Source organism: Cervus elaphus, chromosome 4, assembly GCF_910594005.1.
Source record: "Cervus elaphus chromosome 4, mCerEla1.1, whole genome shotgun sequence".
In the NCBI taxonomy this organism is placed as follows: domain Eukaryota; kingdom Metazoa; phylum Chordata; class Mammalia; order Artiodactyla; family Cervidae; genus Cervus; species Cervus elaphus.
The window spans coordinates 17,428,317-17,441,488 of NC_057818.1; the positions used below are offsets into that span (position 1 = coordinate 17,428,317).

A 13,172-nucleotide genomic window follows, 5' to 3' on the forward strand; every position below is an offset into this window, starting at 1 on the left:
AAGTTGGCTTCTAAAAAGTGTGATTGGATTCCATACAAGAACATTTCATCAGTTATGTTTTTATTGTATGTGCATCTTCACAGAAGACAGTTTACCGACACAGACTCTCAGGACAGCTTTAGATTAAATCACCAAAGTCTGATGGTATAGTGTAGAAAATGGTAAAAATATCTCTGCCCTTTTTTACTTAGCCAGTGATCTAAACTTTACTGCATTTTGATAGAAGAAAATTGAGAAGAAAATTAACTAGCATTCATTGTTGACAAACTATACTGTCAGAAGTATTCTAATTTTCTATTTCTGGTTAAGAATATTTTTATTCTTATGGTTAGCTTACTTTGCTAATTTATAGTTTATTGTTATTTTTTTCAATTAACATTCAAGGCTTCCCCTGTTCAAACTTACCCTATGAAGTGTTATCAGGGCAATTTATAATTAGTAGTAACAACATAATTTTAAATGCATTGCTTATATCTGCCAAGACAAGAAATGCAGATCAGAATTCACCAAAGTGCAAATAATAAAGGAAAATGTTTCGTTTCCATCTTTCCAAATACTGAATAGCTTGAAATTATTATTTCTGTAGGACTTGCTTTGAATAACATATGACACAACAAATGCCTAATGACATATATTTTTATTGCTGTAATAACAGAAGACTTAATAAAATTAAATATTGTGGAGATTAGGAATGGTACATAGTGAAGTTCTTTTTCCCCTCCCTATAATTCAATTCATATATATCTAAGATGCTATCACTTAAGACTTAGAGGCTTGGAATTGAAAAATTTTACTTGTAATGTAAGCATGAAATAATGACTGTAGGTTTCTCTTAAGAAATCTTATATGTTCAGGTTAAGTATTATACTTTATAAAGTGACTCACTTGTAAGCTATATACATTTGTTCATTTTTAAATCATATTCTTTTATGTTTTCTGTTGAGATCCTTCTTTATGAGCAATAGAATAGTAGAATAAATTAAAATAGAAGAATAGAACAAATTGAATTACTGTATGGTCACAGCTTAGGTTATTGACCAGTGACTTTTACTTAACTTCCTCTGTTGTAATGAATCACCTTATTTATTGCAACTGATTCCTAGTAACTTGGCAAATTTTAGATATCAAAGGATATTAATTCCATTTGTTCAATATTTATTGAGTGCTCACTGTGTCCTGGCACTGTTGTCACTGGGGTTATAACGGTGAATGAGACAACTGCTGTTGAAAAATTTTAATAACCGTGCCTTTTCTGAATGCGTTTTTTTCATAAAAGGAGTTTCAGAAACTTTTCAGAAACATTAGAACTGTTGGAATACAGGTTTGACCTCACAGAAATCATACACATTCATGGTATATTATGGCAAGGTATTCTACTAGACTATAAATAAGAAAGGAAAATGGAATAGCTAATTGAGAGATTGGTATTCATAAGGTCAACACCTGAAACATCAACCAGATTTAATATCCTTAAATAGATTTTATAGGCTGTGCTCCTTCCTTAAAGGTCACTGGAAGAACTTAATACCTTTTTATTAAAAATAAAGTGGGAACAGTGGAATGGCCTTTTCACATCTTACTTGGATATGTTGAAGAGGCAAATTTTACTTTATTTTTATGAAGTTGTGTTATTTTACATTTGCCACTTAATATTTTGCATTTAAAATATTAAGTAAATAATAAATATTATTAATAAAATAAAAAATGTTCCTTACCCAACTTTCCATGGAGAAACATAGACTTAAAAAGTTGAGGTTTCAGATGAACAGTGATAATAAGTTGGGGTTACGTAAAAGTATACATGTATGTGTATATACATGTACATATAATTTTGGAATAATCTGTTGTTTAAAGCAGAAAACAAAAACACCGATTAAGAGCTCTTAACTCTTCTTAGCCAAGCATTTTTATAAGGTTTCACGATAAAGGACAAAGAGCACACAAAAAGTTTGTCTTTAGAGAACCCTGTATTCAAATTTGGACTGCCCTTTAATAACTTCTTTGTGCTTCAATTTAATGCCAACCTCATTCCTTTGTGAGAATAATGAAATGGGACAATGTATATAAAGTATCTTTTACAAGGCAGAGTATCAATAGTGTGCATTCAAAATGTCCCTTTCTTATCATAAATTGTACAAGTATTAAATATATTCTTAAAAAGTAGAGTAAAAATCACTGTCCTCTCCTTAGTACTAATCACTTTTAACATTTTGGTGCATATTCTTAAAGGTTTAAAAAAATTCTTTAAAATATTTTAAACATACTTTTGTGAACATCACGCATGCAAGTTTCTTTTTGCAACAGGGAATGTATTGTACCATCTTGTTCTGTGACATTACTTTTTCACACCATGTTTTTTTGGTCTTTCGTGGTATTGCAAACAGATCAAACTCTTTCAAGGTTCTTCACTGAATGGAGGTGTGATAATATATTCATTCCTCTTCTGGGGACACATTAAAATTTCTGTGCATGCTGGAACTGAACAGTAAAGAAAAGAATTTGTTTCTTTGTTTTGCAAGGAGATGATGGTGATCTTGAAGATGCTCAAAATGCTGAGTCATGTATAGTGTATTCCAAGTTGGATGGGACAGTTCCAAGAGGTAGTATAGCCGGTGAGAATAATGTGAACTAGTCATCAAAAGTTCTCTGAAAACAAAATTTTCAGGAAAGCTGTTTGGTCATCTTCTCTCCATGTTTTCCCTCCTTTGTACCAAACTCTTACTGCCATTTACTATGTACTAGATATGGTCCCTGTTTATTGTTTGGCTTCCAGTGTAGTATAGCATATTAATCAAATAGTGAAAATAAAACGTCATAAGCAAGAACTGTACTTAAGGTATTTACAGGGTACTGTAAGAATGCCTGTAGAATTCAAGAAGGCCTTCCCCTAACCATGTGGGTCGCTCAGTTCAATTCTATAAATATTTGGATTGAAAATTTCCTAGTACTGGCATTAGAGATACAAAGGTGAGAATGGTATTAGAATAACCTGCCCTTTGTATAGTAGCACCTTCTAATTTATATCAGTGGAGGAGTAAAAGGAAATATTAAGATGAAAAATTATCATCTCAAGGTAATGATTTAAATTTCAAAGTTGCTTGAAAATATATCATATCTTATATAAATGATGCTTAGTCATTCATGCATTTTCAGTCATTTTAAGTTTGTGTCAGTATGCAGTATTGAGTGCTACATACATTACTTTAAAAAAAAATCAATATGTTACTTCAAGTAATGGAGAGTTTTAGAGACAGTAATGTAACTGCACATGAAGCTGATTATTGCTAAGCTGCTTTTAAATATCATATGTCCGTGGTGGGTTTGAAATCTTGCATGTAAGTAGGCCAAATGCTACATTATTAGATAATAGAGTTTCTTTATAACCTTTGAAAATTAAGTAGTATTATTTTAAGAGGAAATGGTCTATTTAAATCCCATAATTTGAAATGTTCTCTGTTTATAACAGAGAGCTCTATCGAGTATTTTGTAACCTAAAAAAAAAAAAATTGGACCAATTTGATCTTTTTAAAAATAATGGAATTTACTACTTTATTTATTTATTTGGGGGGTGTGCCACCTATAATCATTTTTTTTTTAATTGGAGGATATTTCCCTCACAATAGTTGTGTTGGTTTCTGCCATACAACAACGGGTATGTTTTCCCTCCCTCTTGAGCCTGCCTCTCACCGCCCCCCACCCCTACCCCTCTAGGTCATCACAGCACATGGGGCTGGGCTCCCTGTGCATTATAGCAGCTTCCCATTAGCTGTATCGGACTTCCCTGGTGGCTCAGTGGTAAAGAATCCTCCTGCCATTGCAGGAGACACTGGTTCAATCCCGGATCAGGAAGATCCCCTAGAGAAGGACATAGTGGAATCCTTGGGAAACCCCACTGACAGGAGGAGCCTGGCAGGCTGCGGTCCATGGGGTTGCAAAAGAGTTGGACACAACTTAGTAACTAAACAACAGCTACAACAAGCTTTGTATTTTTACACATGGTAGTGTATACTGTTAGTGCTACTTTCTCAATTCATCCCACCCTCTTCTTCCCCCTCTCTGTGTCCACAATTCCATTCTCTTTGTCTGCATCTTTGTTGTTTATTGGATCTTGTTGTTCAGTTGTTGAGTCATGTCTAACTCTTCGCCACCCCATGGACTGTAATGTGCCAGGCTCTTCTGTCTTCCAGTATCTCCTGGAGTTTTGTCAAATTCATGTCCACTGAGTCACTGATTCTGTGTAACCATCTCATTCTCTGCTGCCCCTTTCTCCTTTTGCCTTCAGTCTTTCCCAGCATCAGGGCCTTTTCCAGTGAGTCAGCTCTTGGCATCAGGTGGCCACAGTATTGGAGCTTCAGCTTCAGCAACAGTCCTTCCAATGAATATTCAGGGTTGATTTCCTTTAGGGTTGACTGGTTTGATCTCCTTACAGTCCAGGGGACTCTCAAGAGTCTTCTCCAACACCACAATTTAAAAGTTTCAGTTCTTCAGTGCTCAGCCTTCTTTATGGTACAAATATCACATCTGTACATGACTACTGGGACAGCTATCGCTTTGACTATAAGGACTTTTGTTGCCTGCAAATAGATTCATCAGTACCATTTTTCTAGCTTACATATATTAATTATGCATTCACATATGGTATTTGTTTTTCTGACTTACTTCACTCTGTGTACAGGCCCTAAGTTCATCCACATCAGTTCAACTGACTCACATTTGCTCCCTTTTATGGCTGAGTAATATTCCATTGTATATATGTACCACAGCTTCTTTATCTGTTTATCTGTTGATGGCCCTCTAGGTTGCTTCCATATCCTGGCTATTGTAAATAGTGCTGCTATGAACTACTGCTTGCTTTAGAAGTAGTTCAGAAGCCAACTTATCAATGCATAAAGTAGTTAAGTGGGAAAATTTATTTTTTTACGGTTATAAAAACTTAAAAAAAAAAAACTTAGTAGAAAATTTCAGTGACTATATTTGTAACCTCAGGATTAGCAGAAATCTTTTTAAAAGAAAACTAGAACTAAATGAGGAAAGAGATAGATTGACTGTTATATATCTACATATATGTGTTTGTGTGTGTGTGTGTGTGTATACATATATATATACACACACACACACACTGTTGAATCTTGATATTGGTGTACTAATGATTGATCAGGGGAAAATATTTGAAATGAAAATGTTAAATAGTACACAAAATATACAAAGAACTCTCAGAAATTGACCAAAACACTGAAAAAGCAATAGCAAATGGCTACAGGATGTTGACAGTTCACAGAAGAGCAAATCCAAATGGCCAGTTTGTAAAGATTCTCAAGCTCACTAATAGTCAGGGAAATGAAAATTAAGTAAAGACAGCTACTTCTATACCCCTATCCAATTGGAAAAGCTTTTAATAGAATAGAGCACTTATATTTCTGGTACAAATGTGAATTATTTTAGCATTTTTAAAAGATAAAATTTGTCATTTATTGTAAAAAGTTCATTAATCATTTAATTCAGTACTGCGTTTCTATGTGACATCACTAAATGCAGAGTTGGGAAGAGATATATTGTAGTTAACATGCTGCTGCTACTGCTGCTGCTAAGTCACTTCAGTTGTGTCCGACTCTGTGTGACCCCATAGACGGCAGCCCACCAGGCTCCCCTGTCTCTGGGATTCTCCAGGCAAGAACACTGGAGTGGGTTGCCGTTTCCTTCTCCAATGCATGCAAGTGAGAAGTGAAAGTGAAGTCGCTCAGTCGTGTCCGACTCTTAGCAACCCCATGGACTGCAGCCCACCAGGCTCCTCCGTCCGTGGGATTTTCCAGGCAAGAGTACTGGAGTGGCGTACCATTGCCTTCTCTGAATTAACATGCTACTACATAGTATTTCCAATGTACAGTTATATAGATACAAATAAAAGCACATATGTAGTAAATAGTTAGGAAGTGATGATGTTTGATTATCACCATTATTTTTAATAATTTTAATTTGATATAATTTAATATGTAGTTATAGCTGTATTTCACAACTACTCCCAGAATCCCTATAAAATTTAACAATTGACTCTCTCCAGCCAATTCTAACTGTTCTAGCATATTCCTGGCTATATCTGTGTATATCTGTGTTTTCCATTGTTGTTATTGTAAAAATAGGAAACAAATGATACACCCACTGATGGGATGTTAGTGGAGCAAGTTGTAGTATATCAACACCTTGGAATAGATAGCATCCATGAGAAAGAGCCATCACCTTTAGCAATTTCCCTGTGTGTTGTTAAAATGAAAGGAGCTAGATGCAAGGGTAGACTTTGTCAAGATCCCATTTTTGTAAAACAAGCAAGGACAAACTTCTTTTTTGCCTACATGTTTGAGATGTAGGAAAATGTATGGTTTTGAGGACAGAAGAGGACAAGCAGGATGAGGTAGGGGAAAAAGGGACATATTTCCATGAGAAATACAGTAGAGTATCCTTTATTTGTTAAATCTTATGTGTATTTGTGATACATACCCATTAAAAATATATACACCTTAAAAAATGCACGCCTTCACCTTTTTGTCATAGTTGTGTAGTCACTAGGTTGTACCCGACTGTGCGACCGCTTGGACTATAGCCCGTCAGGCTTCTCTGCCCATGGGATTTCCCAGGCAAGAATACTGGGATGGGTTGCCATTTCCTTCTGCAGGGGATCTTCCCAACACATTGAACCCGTGTCTCCTGCTTGGCAGGCAGATCTTTACCACTGAGCCACTTGGGAAGCCTCTGGAGCTTTTTTATTTTTGGTAATTATTTGTAATTGCTAGTATTTTTATCAATTGCAGTGTAGAAGTTCTCTGAACTCCACAGGGGAGTTGAATTTTCCTGTCCTTTGTCTTTTAAGGAACTTACCACTCTACCTTGTTATTCATATATATATGTATATACATATATTATATCTTATATACATATATATCTTATTCCAAACATTATTTTACCTTTCTTCCTAATCTGTAGGCTTTGTAGCCTGCTAGATGTATGCTCCAGAGTCTTGTGTATTCACTGTATATGTTAACTGAATGAATAAATAGTGGTATTTATCTTAGTCTACCCTTACATGGAAAAATGATAAAGCTATTTTAGGGATCATCAAAGTCTTGATTAATAATATCTTATATATTAAAGTGCTTTGAATGATAGAAAGAAAAGTGAGATGCTCAAATAATACACTTTTGATGTTGTCTTGGTTTGCTGGTCAGTTTTCCACCTTGAATTTCCTCTTGGTCATCTTTTTTATGCTTTTAAGAGTTTGTCTTTGAACTATCGGTTTTATTTTGTGATTTTGAGAACTTCTCAGAAACCTGAGTTTATAGTGCAAAATTCAAAAAGCTTATACCTTTGTTAAGTTTACACTCTTTCTATAATACTGTACATTTCTCACAGAAATGTCTTAGGCAACACATTCTTTAATCTTGTTAGTATATAGTCCTTTCTTCCTTCATCATAAAGCTGTAATATGTCTCTTCAAATAACAATTTCTGCTTCATCGTCTCTGTTATCTTTTGTCTCTTTGATGTAATGTCTTATGAAATGAAGATGTAGATTGTGTTTTTCTAATACAAAGGGAACTAACAGGTTAAAAATCAGGTTGACATGTTTAAACCCATTTTACATACTTGATAACTGGTAAGTTTTGTCTTCCTCTGTGATGTTGGATTTAGGCAAAATTAAAATAAGAAAAATATGGTAAAGAAATACTTATATTTAAGAAATTCACTTCATTTTGAACTCTAAGCATTTATTAGAATTTTTCCTGTTATTTTGCATCGTTTTTCATTGGCTTTGAGAATTGTTTCTCCATTGTTGATTGCTTTCTCCTTCATATTTTTCTTGGTATTGATGCTTTTCAGATGTCTGTTTCTTGTTTAAAATGTTTCCATTGATGACTTTTCCTTTGACTTCAATTTGTGGTGCTGGACACCATAAATTTTGGGGAGCATTCTTACTTAATTTTATGTAGTTACTTCAGAAACATTACAGTGGTGATCACTAAAGTGTTGACATTTATCTAGCTTAGCTATTTTTAATTCACTATGAACTTTCGTTGAAGATATAGAAAGGAACTGTAGAAGAATATATAGATTCTCAGTGAATTAGGTGATTTTTATTTTTACACTTTTCTGCTTTGCTTTGAAGATCTCTTTTAGCCTTACAGAATGGGTATTTATTTTCTTAGAAAGTTTGGTTTCCCATACTTAATACTTAATGTATACTTGTATATACATTCAGTTCAGTTCAGTCACTCAGTCGTGTCCAACTCTTTGCGACCCCATGAATCGCAGCACGCTAGGCCTCCCTGTCCATCACCAACTCAGGGAGTCTACCCAAACCCATGTCCATCGAGTCCGTGATGCCATCCAGCCATCTCATCCTCTGTTGTCCCCTTCTCCTCCTGCCCCCAATCCTTCCCAGCATTAGGGTCTTTTCCAATGAGTCAGCTCTTCGCATGAGGTGGCCAAAGTATTGGAGTTTCAGCTTCAACATGAATCCTTCCAATGAACACCCAGGACTAATCTCCTTTAGGAGGGAGTGGTTGGATCTTCTAGCAGCCCAAGGGATTCTCAAGAGTCTTCTCCAACACCACAGTTCAAAAGCGTCAGTTCTTTGGTGCTCAGCTTTCTTCACCGTCCAACTATCACAACCATACATGACTACTGGAAAAATAGCCTTGACTAGACTGATCTTTGTTAGCAAAGTAATGTCTCTGCTTTTAAATATGCTATCTAGGTTGGTCATAACTTTTCTTCCAAGGAGTAAGTGTCTTTTAATTTCATGGCTGCAATCACCATCTGCAGTGATTTTGGAGCCCAAAAAAATAAAGTCTGGCACTGTTTCCCCATGTATTTCCCATGAAGTGATGGGACCAGATGTCATGATCTTAGTTTTCTGAATGTTGAGCTTTAAGCCAACTTTTTCACTCTCCTCCTTCACTTTTATCAAGAGGCTTTTTAGTTCCTCTTTACTTTCTGCCATAAGGGTGGTGTCGTTTGCATATCTGAGGTTACTGATATTTCTCCCAGCAATCTTGATTCCAGCTTGTGCTTCTTCCAGCCCAGCATTTCTCATGATGTACTCTGCATATAAGTTAAATAAGCAGGGTGACAATACACAGCCTTGATGTACTCCTTTTCCTATTTGGAACCAGTCGGTTGTTCCATGGCCAGTTCTAACTGTTGCTTCCTGACCTTCATGCAGGTTTCTCAACAGATTAGTCAGATGGTCTGGTATACAATGTTGTATACTTAATGTTGCTTTTAAGAATCTCCATGGATGATTTCACTGAGAAACATTAGATGATAGAGTCATTTTAGTCTTTTGGGGGAGGTGAGGGGCTTTTAAGGGAAATATTTTTTTTCACTCTAAAAACCATGAATACAATGTCATTAAAATAATCTTTTAAACTAAATTTATCTACTATTATAATGCAGATTTCAGTTTTGTGTTTTCTGTTTCAATCCTTATCCATATGCACGTGTATTATTTACCTAGTTGTAATGAAAATATATATGCATCTTCTGGTGATTATTTCCGTTACATAAAGCACAACATTAGCTGTATAATAGTGCTCTAAATAAAAGCAAATCATTTCACCACAAAATAAATAAAAATAAATCTAAGTAAAAACAAATCATTCCATTGTCATTAGTGTTAGTTGCTCAGTCATGTCCAATACTTTGCAATCCCACGGACTGTAGCCTGCCAGTCTCCCTATACCAAGTCCATGGAATTCTCCAGGCAAGAATACTGGAGTGAGTAGCCATTGCCTTCTCCAAGGGATCTTCCCAACCCAGGGACTGAACCTGGGTCTCCTGCATTGCAGGTGGTTCCTTTACCATCTGAGCCAACAGGGCACACATTCATTCTGGTCTAGCAAATGTGTCCCCTTTAGTCTTTGTATATCCATATGCAGAATTTAAAATGTGATGATTTGTAGCTGATTTTATTGTATTAATTATGGATGAATTTCATGGATAATATGTAGACCTCCCCCTCCCCCAGAGATTATCACCTACCAGGCCAGCATTCCCCGCTAGCTGCGAGGCTGCCCATTACTGCCAGCATACTTAAACCTACCTAGAGCTAATTGAATGTGGGGAGGCAGAGAGCATGTCTGGACCCTTGCCTCCTTTGCAGTCCTGATGCTTTCTTGTCTATGTTAGTAGTCCTTTCCATATTTCACTATGGGACCATTCTGGTTGGTGTCATTATGAAGACTATTTTAGAAAAATATCTTCATGCAAGTCATTTCATATTCCCTGTTTTCATCCACATCTCTTTTTTTAACGAAAGGTAATGGGGCTGTTGCCTGAATGTGTAGTTCATTACTTTGAAAAAGTAAGTGCTAGTCACTGGGTTGTGTCCAACTCTTTGCAACCCTGTAGTCTGTAGCCTACCAGGCTTCTCTCTGCATGGAATTTTCCAGGCAAGAATACTGGTAAGGGTATCCCCAGAGGATCTTCCTGACCCAGGGGTCGAACCTGGGTCTCCTGCATTGCAGGCAGATTCTTTACCATCTGAACCACCAGAGAGGCCCTTACCTGCCCTAAACATCACTTAAACCTCCCTTAAACATAACTTGGCTTTAAACTAGCATACTGGACATAGCAATTTTGCAAACATAAATGCTTTAATTTTCTTCAAAAATTGATTCTTAATGCCTGCTAACATGATCCCTTCCCCTGCCCCAATAAATTATAGGTTCAGTCTTCTAGTATTTTGTTAGACTATATGACATGCATTACCTGCATCCCAAGGTGGATTAATTGTGACCTTGAGATGTTTATAATTTCTGAGTGCTTATTACAAGAATGAGAGACAGTGCTTATTCTGATGGCTGAAGGATCAAATGTCTGCCTTTCAGTCATCAGTTGAGAAAGTGCACTTGTCAAGTGAACAATTTTCTGTATCCATTTTATGACAGGTTATCATGATTAATGGGTATTCTGTAGCTTTGGAGCAGTGTGCTCTGTTATCACCTTGCTATATGTGGCTGAGAAGTAGAAATGGTTTCTGCTTATAATCTAGATAATAAGATAGATATTATCTACCTAGGAGAAAGTGGAGGTTTCAGGTTTCAGTATGAACAATATTTGAATACTCATGAAGTAGATGATTTTGGGGTTCAGGCATATTATCCTGGAACAGAAAACTGCCTGATAAAGCATGAGCATAAGGAGTAAGGTTTGCATTTCAAGGCATGTAAGTAGATATATTTCTCAGAAGGAACTGGAATTATTGTGCTACTGGACTACCATAGAAGTATTAGTTATATTTGAGCTGTTAGGACCAGTATGCACATGAGTTAGCTGGGAGTGAGGGTGGGGATATCCCCTAGCATTTAGAAAAGCTAGAAGTGTTTTCTTCTTTCTCCTTTCCTCATCCAAAACTTAACAACAGTGAAATATGATAGTTCGCTATAAAAATGAAGATTAGATTGTTAAATAATGCCTCTTCATTTGTTTAGAAGTTTCTTCATTTACCTGGGTGAAAATAACTGGACTTGATGGGTTTTTCATTTTTCTCTCAGGCTCAGTTTATGAACCTCTGAAAAGCATTAATCTTCCGAGATCTGATGAAACTCTGTGGGATAAATTGGATCACTATTACAGAATCGGTAAGCTAAAACTGAGGAAAGCAAGTCTTTAGGTAGCTATGATTAACATCTATTCTGCCTTAGTTAAATTACATACATTATATGGATGATGATCTCTCATTTGAGTGTTGGGGTAGTTTCAGTGCTTAGACAGCTGTATATTCCAATTGCCTATTGATATGGAGACTATAAATGGAATCTGGCAAGTCATATCTGCCCCTTGAATAATTTTGAAACTGCCACTAGTGTCTACTGTGTCCTTTTAGCCTTCCTAAACATTAACAGACTTGAGAACTAGAGGCTGTTTCTTGACTGATTCTTACACAAAGATTTTGTAGAAGTGTTCCTTGCTCATTTACCTATATAAAGTTACAGTGTAGTCCTGAATCTTTTATATCCATTTCTAATTCATTGAGATACAAAAGGCAGTCTCAATACTGTTACTGATATAAGGTCCCTGTTTGTTTGTTTTGTTTGCTCTTTTGTTTTTGTCAGGATCAACCTGGCAAATTTTGTTTTTTAATGTGAGTAAGCAACTTAGAGACACATATATATAGGGCTCTTTTTGTTCATCAAATGGTAAAGCTTTTTTTTTGTTAGTTTGATTCTTATGCCATTTATGTGCCCTAGTATGTCAAATACAAAATCTGATTTCTCTCACCAAGGAGAAGAATTTTTTTGTTTCTGTCTGCATCATGTGAAACATTATTTCAGAGACTTCCCTGGTGGTCCAGTGGTTGAGACTTTGCCTTCCAGTGTGCGGGGTGTGGCTTTGATTCCTGATTATGGAGCTATTGTTCCTATTGCATAGGAACCTGGAATGTTAGGTCCATGAATCAAGGTAAATTGTAAGTGGTCAAACAGGATAGCAAGAGTGATCATTGACATTTTAGGAATCAGTGAACTAAAATGGATGGGAATGGGCAAATTTAATTTAGATGACCATTATATCTACTAGTGTGGGCAAGAATCCCTTAGAAGAAATGGAGTAGCCATCACAGTCAACGGAAGAGTCCAAAATGCAGTACTTGGATGCAATCTTATAAATGGAAGAATGACCTCTGTTTGTTTTGAAGCAAACCATTCAGTATCATAGTAATCCAAGTCTATGCCTCAACCACTAATGCTGAAAAAGCTGAAGTCAAATGGTTCTGTGAAGACCTTCAAGGCCTTCTAGAACTAGCATTAAAAAAGATGTCCTTTTCATCACAGGGAACTGGAATGCAAAAGTAGGAAGTCAAGAGGTACAGGGAATAACAGGCAACTTTGGCCTTGGATTACAAAATGAAGCAGGGCAAAGGCTAACAGAATTTTGCCAAGAGAAACACATTGATCATAGCAAACTCACTCTTCCAACAACACCAGAGACAACTCTACACATGGACGTCAACCAGATGGTCAGTACTGAAATCATGGTACTCTTTGTAGCCAAAGATGGAGAAAGGTCCACATAGTCTGCAAAAACAAGACCAGGAGCTAACTGTGGCTCAGATCATGAATCCTTATTACAAAATTCAGACTTAAAGAAAGTAAGGAAAACCACTAGGCCATTCAGTTATGA

The 13,172-nt window shown here is 36.2% G+C and overlaps 1 protein-coding gene across 4 annotated transcripts in view; it reads left to right on the plus strand.

Moving 5' to 3' along the window:
- PHKB (phosphorylase kinase regulatory subunit beta) overlaps positions 1–13,172 on the plus strand; it is a 225,342-nt gene that overhangs the window by 20,580 nt on the left and 191,590 nt on the right. For all 4 annotated transcript variants that reach the window (XM_043898383.1, XM_043898384.1, XM_043898385.1 and 1 more), the window contains one exon: positions 11,546–11,632. In XM_043898383.1, coding sequence (XP_043754318.1) covers positions 11,546–11,632 — 87 coding nt within the window. The remainder of the gene's footprint in view (positions 1–11,545; positions 11,633–13,172) is intronic.